The sequence below is a fragment of the Pteropus alecto genome, unplaced genomic scaffold, assembly GCF_000325575.1.
Source record: "Pteropus alecto unplaced genomic scaffold, ASM32557v1 scaffold311, whole genome shotgun sequence".
NCBI lineage: Eukaryota > Metazoa > Chordata > Mammalia > Chiroptera > Pteropodidae > Pteropus > Pteropus alecto.
In genome coordinates this window covers 1,182,249-1,194,364 of record NW_006431916.1, presented here as the reverse complement: position 1 = coordinate 1,194,364, position 12,116 = coordinate 1,182,249, and the positions used below count along the sequence as shown (strand labels likewise).

The window sequence follows — 12,116 nt, the reverse complement described above, 5'->3', positions numbered from 1 at the left end:
ATCCCCCCCCTCCAATCGAGCAACCATATCATTAGCAGCTGCCCTGGGAATGAAATGACTGAATTTACTTGTTCCCAGCAAGCACTGGGAAACTGAGATGATAAATACTAACTAAGGTCCAGGCACTCTGTTGGAAGATTCGTCACCAGTCTAAAAATGCTTTTAAAGATACCTACCCCTAAGATAATTCCATCCCCTTGACATCCCTTGGATTTCATTTTTATGACATACTTACCTTTGTAACAGCAGTCTGCCAACCCTGAAGAAATTCAGGTCTATTTTTTTCTCTGGCTTCAGTCAGCAAATACTTTCTTATATTCTGGTTAAAAAGAAACCACAACACAGATGCTGTGTTCCATCAGTTGGTGAAAAATGGAACCTGCCCACAGCAGATAGAAGCAAAAAAGGAGGCTGTGGCCTCACCATTATTCCTTTGTCTTTTGCACGAACAAGTTTAAAGCTGGCACTTTATTTCAGACCTTTCACTTCATAATGTTAAGAAGGACTCAGACACTCTGTACTCAGGTATGCACTTAAGACTGTGGACACTGATATATATTTTAATAAGAACTTTTCATGAGATGGTCAGTCGTTTTCAGCAGTTAAGTCAACTTGCTGAATTTGAAAATTAAAAATTACTGGCAATGCTCAATAAAGGGAAGGAACTCGTGGCAGAAATCATTAATAACAAACTATAAACAAAACCAAACATTCCAGCTTTACATATACTCCTTATTTTTAAGAGCTGCAGGTAAAGGTATCATTCAGTTTCTATAGTTATATTGCTGAAATCTCTATGGAGATGAAGCCTACTGGAGTTTCAAATTTTCCCTTATGCCCTCAACTTCTTTGTGTATATCTCTTCTAAGAAGTCAGAGGTTACATGAATGAAATAAACCCCCTGAAGGTGGAGAAGTATGAGTAGAAGTACATATGTGTATACAAACAAGTCTGTGTTTGTATATACATACATATATACATGTGTGCATATATGTATTGTATTTCAATACACACGTTATACAGTTCCATTCTGTGACTTGCTTTTTTAAACTCAATATGTCTTGGAGATCTTTCCATGTTAGGACAAGGAGATCTAATATATTCTTTTTAACTGCTATGGTCAGTTTAATAGTATGACTATACTATAGTGTATGTATTTAGCTAATCTGTTGGTAAAGCTAAATTTAGGTTGTTTTGCTTTTCAATATTATCAATAATGCTACAATGAATATACTGGTGCATGCCCCATCCTGTGCGTATACATGCATTTTAATAGAGTAGATACCAAGAAACAGAACTAATATGCAGTAAGATCTTTTTAATTTATAAAGTACTTAAAACTGATTAGAACTGCAATTGTCCAGGTGGCTACATCAATTTATACATTCCACCAGAAAATATGAGAATGCCTGTTTCCTAACACCCACACAAACACCTAAATAACATCAAACTTTTCCTAATAGGCAAAAAATGGAACGGTATTAGCATTTCTCAAATTTCTGGTAAGGCTGAGCATCTCTCCATGTGTTTAACTGTTATTTGCATTTTTCCTAGAAATTACTTATTTTATCCTTTTTCCATTTCTATTAGACCCTTCTTTTTCTTAGTCATTTGTAGGAGTTCTTTATATTTTCTGGATAGTGATTATTACATATGTCACAAACATTTTCTCCAAGTCTGTCTCTCGTCTTTTAGGTTTATGGCACACAGAGGTTTTAAATTATGATATGGTCAAATTTGTCAATCTGTTCCTTTATGTCTTTTGCTTTTTTGGTTTTGTGTAAGAATGTCTTGGAGATCTAAGAATATAACATCTTCTATATTTTATTCTAACTTTTAGAGTTTTGTTTTATATTTAGGTCATTATTCCTTCTGGAATTTCTTTTTATAAACAGTATAAAGTAAGGATCTATATTTTACTTTTTCAAATAGACAGCTACTCTTCCCAATGGCATATATTGAATAGCCTGTCTTTTCCCAACTTTATCATGTATTAAGTTCCCACATATACATGTTATTTCTACATTGTCTATGCTGTACCACCAATACACTTGTCTATTCCTAAGTAAATATAGATATAGTTTTAATTACTAAAACTTTGTGATACGGTTTGACATCTAGTAAACCAAATATTCCTTCCTTCACTATCCTACTTTAAAACTGTTTTAGCTGTTCATGCACATGAATTTTGCAAAATGACTTCTAGAATGAGCTTATCAGGTTTCATTCAAACTCCTGTTGGGAAACTGATTAGGACAGAAACTGGTATATATTAATTTGGGAAGAAATGATCTCTTTCCAATATTGAGTCTGTCTTCTTTCCATCTATTCAGATTTCCTTTAAATACTTTAGAGTTTTCCATCTTTAAAAACTTCCACATTTTTTGCTAGGGTATATTCCTAGGTAATTTATGTCTTTGTTGCTTTTGAAAATGAAATCTGCCTGTTTTCCGTTAAATTTTCTAACAGGATTTTGCTGTGCAGGACTAATGTAAGAAACCTACTGGTTTTTCTTGCTTTGTATCCTACCATCTTGTTGAACTCTCCTATTTTACCAGCTGATTCCCTGGGTTATAATTCTTTCTAAGGAAGTTATTTTGAAGATATAAGCAAATTTCAGCTCTAAAAGAAACCAAGGAAAAATAATTCTATCCACATTAAAAATGAAGTTTTAAGGGAAAGGCAGAATAAAATCTGATGAAATCCAAAAAGGCATATATCTCCAAGGCAGCTACCTCTCCCCATCTGGAGAGTCTTCTTGTAGTCTTTTTCTCTGCCAACATTTCAGAGTGGTTTTATAACAGAAATTGAGCCTCTATGGTATTGGCTTTTGCTGTTATATCTAGAGCTAACATATTATTTGGTCGATCACAAGGTAAAAGAAAAAATAGGCAGTATATTTACTTACCTCTACACAAAACTTAAAATGAATGCCTTGGGAATCATAAAATGAAATAATCCGATTAGAGAGTGTCACAGTAATGAGAGACCAGTGGACTTCCAGGTGAATAGGAATTAACAGAAGACTCTTTTTAAACAAATCCACCTGATCAAAAAAAAAGAAAAAGAAATGCAGCCATCACTACAGGCTATCCAAATCAACAACAACAAACAGCAGCTTCCATTTCCTGACCTTTGACCTGCTCAAGATCATAAAACTAGGAAGTAGTGAAGCCAGAATTTGAACCCAGGCCTTAGAAAGCTCATGCTTGTAACTACCAAGCTAATATATACAACAGTAAAAAAACTGAAGATGCTGAAAGTACTATTTTCCATTTAACCTGCTAAACCTGTGCTTATCAACTGCCCAATATGACTTGGCCCCTTATTTTTATGTTTATTTTCTTGTGTACATATTTGACTTAGACTCAATTCTTAGTTAGGAAGGAATCGTGGTATTGGAAAACAGCATAGGCTGTAAGGCTTATCTTTCTACAGACTCTGTAGATCACAGGCTCTAAATTAAGTCATGTCAAGTTCAAATTGTGTTGCTTCTACTTATTGTCCAGATGATTTTCATAGCTTCTTTGTGCTTTGATTTCCTCCATATAAAATAAAGGTAACAGTAGTACCCACCTTATGAAGTTGAGAGTGATAATGAATCTAAAATGCAAAAAAGTGCTTAGCACATTATAGTAGTCAATAAATCTTAGCTATTATTATTATTACTACCTGGGGTCTCCCAGGTGTAAATTTGAGAAAAATATCCCCGATAAGTCTTTACATATCCTTTATATCCTGATTTGCCCTTTATAATCTAGAAATATTTGCTATTCCACTCAAATTCCCAGTTGTGGATGACAAACTAGTAAGTGCTCAATAAACATTTTGTAAAAGAGTGAATGAATTTATTTTTTCAGGAATTTTTAAAGAGTATTTTAGTGATTCTTAGGTTAAAACAATTACAAAGATATTTTAAACTACATCAGATTCTTAGAAATGTTCTCAAACCTTCCCTGCTCTCTGATATTCAGATAATGTCTCACTCTAGATTAATCTTCTACTAGTCTATATGACCTTGGAGCAAAGCACTTTAGCACTTCTGCTCTTCAGTTCCTGCATCTATAAATCTGGGAGGTAAATAGAAGGAAATATTAGACAACTGGTCCTTTCCAGTTCAAAAATTCTGAGTATCTAAAACAAGGAATCATATTTAAAATAGAATATTATATAAAACGAAATTTATATGCTTCTCAAAAAGGAACTTTTTTCTTAATTATAAAAAATTTTTAAATAAAAATTAGAAAATACAGATAAAAAGATATACATTAATGTGTATCTTTGCAGAGCTTTTTCATATTTTTAAGATATTATTTTTCATACAAACACATGAACACACACACAACTTTATATATATAAGAGAGATGTGAGACCCATATCTATGTTGCCTCCAGGACACTCACTTCCGAACTAGACACACACAGTAAAGGGATGGAAAAAGATATTGGAAATGAAAGTCACAGTAGCAAGACTAATATCAGACAAAATAGACTTTAAAACAAAGACTGAAAGCAGAGACAAAGAAGGGTATTATATAATGATAAAGGGATCAATCCAACAGGAGGATGTAACACTTATAAGCCTCTATGCGCCCAACATAGAAGCACCTAAGTACATAAGGCAAATATTAACTGACATAAAGGGAGAGACTGACAATATTACAATAATAGTAGGGGACTTTATAACACCCCACATACAACAATGGATAGATTATCCAGACAGAAAATCAAGAAGAAAACACTGGCTTTAAATGATACATTATACCAGATGGAATTAATAAAATCAAAACATTCCATCTAAAAACAGAATATACATTCTTTTCAAGTGCACATGGAACACTCTCCAGAACAGATCATATAGTAGGCCACAAAAGTCAATAAATTTAAGAAGACTGAAATCATATCAAGCAGGGTGGCTCCATAGGGTAGTGGTTAGCACATCTGTTTTACACGCAGAAGGTCCTGGGTTCACGCCCCAAGTGGAATGACAGATCATATCCCGGGTGTGCAGGCCTCCCAAGTGCACTAGTGCACTGGGTGTGCCAGGCCCCGGGTGCACTAGGCCCTGAGTACGCCAGGCCCGGGGTGCATGCCATGAGCATGTGGGAGGAGGCGCCCCGCCTTCAACATAGTACTGAAGTCCTAACCACAGCAGTCAGACAAGAAAAAGAAAAGATATTTGTATAGAAAGGAAGAAGTAAAATTGTCACTTTTTGCAGATGACATGATACTCTATACAGAAAATCCTAATTTCACCAAGAAACTATCAGAACTAATAAATGAATTCAGTAAAGTTGCAGAATAACAAATATCCATAAATCTATTGTGTTTCTATACAACGACCATCAAAGAAATTAAGAAAACTCATTTACAATTACATCGAAAAATAATAAAATACCTAGGGATAAATTTAACTAAGGAGGTAAAAGACCTGTGCTTAGAAAACTATAAGACACTGATGAAAAAAACTGAAGAGCCTAGAAATAAACGCACACCTGCATGGTCAATTAATGGCCAACAGTTGGCCAACATCATGAATCATCAGGGAAATCCAAACAAAAACTACAAAATCTCACATCTGTGAGAATGGCTATTACTGAAAAGACAACAAAGAATAAGTGTTGGCAGGGATGTGGAGAAAAGGGAACACCAGTGTACTGTTGGTGAGACTATAAACTGTGCAGCCATTATGAAAAACAGTATGGAGATTGCTAAAAAATTTTTATATAGAACTGCCATAAGACCCAGCAATTGTGGGTATTTATCCAAAGAAACTGAAAACACTGATTCAAAAAGATATATGCACTCCTATGTTCACTGCATTAATTACAATAGCCAATACATAGAAGCAACCTAGGTGTCCACTGACAAATAAAGATGTGAGAGAGATACAGATATATACACAGACACACACAATGGTATGTTACTCAGCCATGAAAAAGAATGAAACCTTGCCATTTGCAACAAAATGGATGGACCTAAAAGGTATAATGCTAAGTGAAATAAGCTGAACAGAGAAAGACAAATACTGTATGATTTCACTTACATGTGGAATTTAAAAATCAAATGAACATGCAAAAACAAAACAAACTCAGAGAATAAACTGATGGTTGCCAGAGAGGATGGGGTAGGAGAATTGGCAAAAAAGGTGAAAAGGATTAAGAAGTACGAACTGCAAAGTTATAAAGTAACTCACAGGTATATAATGTACAACATAGGGAATATAGCCAGTAGTACCATATAATAACTAAGTACAGCAACAGATGGTTACTAGACTTATCATGGGGATCACTTCATATGGTATATAAATGCTGAATCACTATGTTGTACATCTGAAACTAATATGTCAACTACAATTTTTTTTTTTTAATTGATGTTTGTGGTAGGTTGTATTATTGATCCCATTTGTTGCCCTCCTTAGAAGAGGATTATACAGAACTGGCTATTGTCATGTGGCTTCACTGCCTCTCCCAGGGGAAGAAATGTACTCCTGTTATGTGATTTGCTTTAACCAATGTGCTATAAACTGAAGTGAAGTTATGTCATGACCAAGCTGAAATTTTAAGAGCTATCATGTGGCCCTGAGACTGGCATGTCTCAAAATTAGGTATTGCTCTTGCAGTTTGGGTCTCATTAAAGGAATAAAGATGAAAAACCAGAGGATCATCTCCTTAGATGCAGGACAAGCATTTGATAAAACTCAATATCCATTTATGATTAAAAACTCTCGGCAAACTAGAAACAGGATGGAACTTCCTTATCCTAATAAAGAACATCTACAAAAAATCCTATAGCTGACATCAAAAATAGTAGTGAAAGACTCAATGCTTTCCTCCAAAAAGTGAGAACAAGGCAAAGATGTCCTCTCATTACTTCTACTCCACAGTATACTAGAAGTCCTAGCAATAAGGCAAGAAAAAAAATGGCATGCAGTTTGGAAAGGAAGAAATAAAAGTCACTACTTACAGACATGATTGTCTATGAAAATCTCACAGAACCTACAAAAAGGCTCCTAGAACCAGTGAGTGAGTTTGGCAAAATTACAAGATACAAGATCAATATACAGAAATCAACTGCATTTCTATATTCTAACAACAAACAATTGGATGATAACATTTTAAAAAATCTGTTTATAGCAGTTTCGAAAATATGAAATGCTTAAGGATACAGTCTTAAAAATATGCACAAGACCCGTACACTAAGAATTATAAAATATTGCTAAGAAAAATGAAAGACCCAAATAAATGGAGAATATGCCATGTTCATGGATTGAAAGGCTTAATATTGTTAAGATATCCATTCTCCCTAAATGAACATATAGACTAAACACAATCCCAAGCATAATCCAGCAGGTTTTTAAAAAACAGAGACAGACAAACTGATTCTAAAATTTATGTGAAAATGCAAAGGACCCAGAATTGCTGAAACATCTGGAAAAATAAGGATATAGCTGGCCAACGACTTATACTGATTTCAATTCATACTATACAAACACAGTATCAAGACAGTATAGTATTAGTGTAAGAACAAAGAGATCAGTGTAAGAGAACATAAAGTCCAGAAACAGACCTACACACAAACGGTCAATTGGAAATTGAAAGAGAAGTCTTTTCAGCAAATGACACTGGAACAACTGGATATACATATCGAGAAAAAAAAAACCTTGATCCCTTACACCTCATGTCTTACACAAAAATTGAGAGGCATCAGAGATATAAACATAAAACCTAAAATTAAAGCCATTAGAAGAAAAAACTTGAGGCAAATAATTTATACAATGGATAAAGAAAGCAAAAACTATAAAACAAAAAAGTATGGTAAATTAGATTTCATTAGAATTTAAAATCTCCATTCATCAAAAGATGTGGTTAAGAAAATAAGCAGAAAAGCCACAGACTGAGAGAAAATCACAAAACATAGATCTGACAGAAGACATATCCAGAAGAACCCAATAATAAGCTTTCTTTACTATAAATCTTTCATTCATATTCACCCATTTTTCTATTGAGTTGGTGGGGTCTTTCTCTTATTGATTGGTAGAAGCCTTTTATACATTAAGAAAATTAGTCTGTGATATGAATTGCAAATACTTTTCCCAGTTTACTATTTGTCTTTTTACATGGCTCCTATTTTTAAATGCAAAACTATTTTACTTTTCATGTAAGTGAATTGTCTCCTTTATAGCATCTAAGTCTTAACTTGTACACTGAATGGACTTCACTATTTTGAGATTATTTTTTAAAAATTCTCTTACAGATTCTCTCAGTACTTCTACTGTTTCATTTTTGTTGCATTCAAATCCTTATTCTATAGTGTTGGTGGTATAGTGGTGATCATAGCTGCCTTCCAAATCCTTATTCTATAATTTATCTTAATGTAATCTAATTTAGTGAGTACTTAATTCTATTTTTCATTTTTTCTTTAATGGATAAAGGCATTTGTGGCCATTAACTTTCTCCTTAAAATAGCTTCGCTATGTCCCGTGTGGTTGGTTAAAATGTATTCCCCTTTCCATACCTTTTTATACAGTTAGTGTATAATTTCCTTTTTTTTCTTTTATATGCAAGGTTTATATCCAGTAACATGTGTATCTGTTAAATCTTCAAATTAAGATTTAGTCATCTTTATTAAATTAAATTATGATCAAGAAAAAATATATGTAATATATTATTACATGTATTATTGTAATTTTCTGTGTGTCTAAGTATATGATCAAATTTTTACAAATGTTCCTCAGACACGGGAATAAATGTATATCTTCTTTTTCAGAGGTATAAAGATCTAGTATATATCTATTAAACCAAATATATTTGTTGTATTTTTAAATTTTTATTTATGATTTTTTTGTCTACTAGATTTGTCCAACTATGATAGAGGTCTCTCCTATTACTATTTTATCAAGCTCCTCATACTTCTGTAATCACTGATGTATCTTCTATAAATTGAAATGATCACAGTTTACTTTTGACCTTAAATTCTACTTCATCTACTATTAATATTGCTATACCCTTTTTTTTTCCTACTCCTTTCCTCTGGTTTGCATTTGCCTAGTACCTCTTTAAATATCACTTTATTTTCAACCCTTCTTTTTCATATTCTTTTATTTCTTACCATACAGCATATAGATGAATTTTGTGACTTAATCCAATCTGAAAGGATCCAGAGGATTAGTTTCATTCTATTTAATGAAATGACTCACATACTTGATTTTAGTCCTTTTCTCTCATGCTGTTTATTATTCAGATATTTTTCTATGACTGTACAGGCATACCTCATTTTACTGCACTTCTCTTTCCCGTGCTTTGCAGACACTATGTTTTTTTCAAATTGAAGGTTTGTGGCATCCCTGCACTGACCAAGTCTATCAGTGCTATTTTTCCAACAGGCTCATACGATTAGCATTTTTTAGCAATAAAGTATTGTTTCATTAAGGTATGTACATTTATTTTTAGACACGATACTATTGCACACTTAATCTACAGTATAGTGTAAACATAACTTTTATATGCACTGGGAAAGCAAAAAATTCATGTGAATAGCTTTATCATGATATTCACTTTATTGAAATGGTCCAGAAGCAAACCAGCAATATCTCCAAAGGATGTCTGTATTTTTCCATGCTATTTATAACCTTTTTCCACTCCACACTATATATGGTCATCTTCCCTCATCTACATAACTTTTCCTGGTTAAGTAGCTTCCTATTAAATGGACATATATTTTTAATTCAACCAATCTCCTACTAATTAGTTGTCCTCAATTTTTCTAATATAAACACCACCACAGTCCATCCAGTGGTACAAGCAACATATTTGTAAGTCATCTTTCATACTTTCTTCTCCCTCATCCCCATAATTAACCCATCACCAAATCCTGTTAATTTTACTTCCTAGATCACACTCATATTTGTTTGCATCTCCCATTTCTACAGCTACCATTCTAATCCAAAATAACATCAGTCCACAATGGCCAGCTGTTCTACCCATATCAACTTTGCTCCCACCACTTATTCATCTTCTTCAGTGCTGCTAGAGCAAAGACTACAAACTGGATGATGTCGCCTAAAACCCTTCAATAGATTCCCATATATTTAGGATAAAAGTTTTTAAATTAAATTTATTGGGGTGACATTGGTTTAAAAAAGTATATAGGTTTCAAGTGTAAAATTCTATAATACATCATCTGCATATTGCATTATCTGTTCACCACCCAAAGTCAAATCTCCTTCCATCACCATATATTTGACTCCTTTTACCCTTTTCTATTTTTCCCCCTCCCCCTTTCCTTCTGGTAATCACTAAACTGTTGTCTGTGTCTATGAGTTTTTCTATGTTTGTTTGTGGCTTTCAGTTTTACACATTTAGGATAAGATTTAAAACATAGATCTTGAGGCCCTACATCTCTGGATTAGGACCACTTCATGCCAACCTCTTGTTATCTGCATTCCAGCTACACTAGCCTTCTCTCATGCTTCTACCACCATAATATAATAATGATTATCAGTTACTATGTGTTTACTATGTACTTAGTGGTTTACATGCATTATGTAATCTTCACAACAAATTACATACTATTGATATTCCTATTTTATAGATGAGGAAACTAAAGCTTAGAAAAATTACGTCATTTGCCCAGGGTCTTACAACTAGTTAAGTGGCTGAACTAAAATCTGAAACCTGGTCTGATTCCTGAGTTCATTATATTTGTTTCTCCAGACTTGTACTCTTTAACCACATTTCATTTATCTTGGCACTACTGATGATGCCTTGTACATATTACCTACAGAGCAATGTTTATAAAAAGTTATTTCTGTCCACAACTACTTAAGACAAAACTTACTTTTGTTTTGTTTTGTTTTGTTCTCTAGTCTTTTATTCCTTCTCATATATTTCAGATATGGCATTCTTAAATTTCTCTAACCTATCCACTATAAAAAATAAAAAATTACATTTTCTCTAGACCTATGACTGTGGAATTTGAACTTGTTGGTAATTTTGTCAAAATATCAAAACTAGAAATGGGCTTTTAAATTTTTTTTTTTTTAGGCAAGGCAACCCTTGGTTGACCTCACAGATTGCAAGGACCTTGTCAGCTTACAATCCCTTATTTTTAAATTTTTTATGCCTACAGCACCTGGTCTTCCTAGGTGGTCCCCCATCCAAGTACTAACCAGGCCTGATCCTGCTTAGCTTCCGAGATCAGATGGGATCATGCTTGTTCAGGGTAGCATGGCCGTAGACTTAGAAATGGGCATTTAAAATAATGTTTTTGGCATAGTCAATGAATATAGAGAGAAATTAAGGCTAGAAGGGACTTTAGGGATTATTCTGATTCATAATTTTGTTTTATAAATAAACAATCTAAAAGCCCAGATAAATGAAGTGTCCTGTCCAAGTTGAGCATTAAGCTAATAGTAATGCAGAAATCGTTAACTTCCTGCCCAGTGCTTTGTTACAGCATATTCCAATCAAGTGGACAGACTCAATTTTACTAGCGTCTTTCAAACAAGATTTAAAACAAATGATAAAAAACAACTGTCACATAAGGACTCTGTTTCTAATTAAAATCATATTGATATTAAAGTTCTTATCCTTCCAAAGTGGTTATCATTTGCATTTCAAATTTAGGACATAAAGCAATAAAGAGAATACCTTTTTAGTCCATCTTTTTACTCCATTATATCCTTTGGTTACCAGCTGTCTATGAAAAAAGCTGTTGAAAAAATGAACCTAGAAGAAACATCAAATATAAGCACCCAGATTATATTAGGCTTTACCCAGATTTAACTTCAAAAGAAAATGGAAATGTAAAAATCCTTGAATACAGACAAAAAGTAAGGGAAAATTTCTTCTTTAAAATAATAACCAAAATATAGAAAATATATTAATTGGTTCACAAAATATTTTGTTCCAAATTTTCATTAGAATGACCTTACAGCTGTGGTCTATAATTAGAACTGGAATGGGTAGTAAATAGATTAGCTGAATCCAATCAAGTAGAGGAGCAACCTGACAAATCTCTCCAAATGAAGTGATAAAGTTGAAAGAGGCTATAAAAGAATGAGGTAATGATTACCTTGAACTCAAGGGATATGGACTATAAAACTAACTCCATTTG

General features: G+C 33.3%; 1 protein-coding gene and 1 pseudogene across 3 annotated transcripts in view; both read right to left on the bottom strand.

Moving 5' to 3' along the window:
* Positions 1 to 12,116, bottom strand: part of SENP5 (SUMO specific peptidase 5) — a 43,406-nt gene that overhangs the window by 5,518 nt on the left and 25,772 nt on the right. For all 3 annotated transcript variants that reach the window (XM_006906157.3, XM_015600317.2, XM_025041888.1), the window contains exons 6-8: positions 11,651 to 11,728; positions 2,909 to 3,046; positions 236 to 319 (exon numbers count right to left, since the gene is read on the bottom strand). In XM_006906157.3, coding sequence (XP_006906219.1) covers positions 236 to 319; positions 2,909 to 3,046; positions 11,651 to 11,728 — 300 coding nt within the window. The remainder of the gene's footprint in view (positions 1 to 235; positions 320 to 2,908; positions 3,047 to 11,650; positions 11,729 to 12,116) is intronic.
* On the bottom strand, positions 11,121 to 11,239 carry LOC112473677 (annotated as a pseudogene).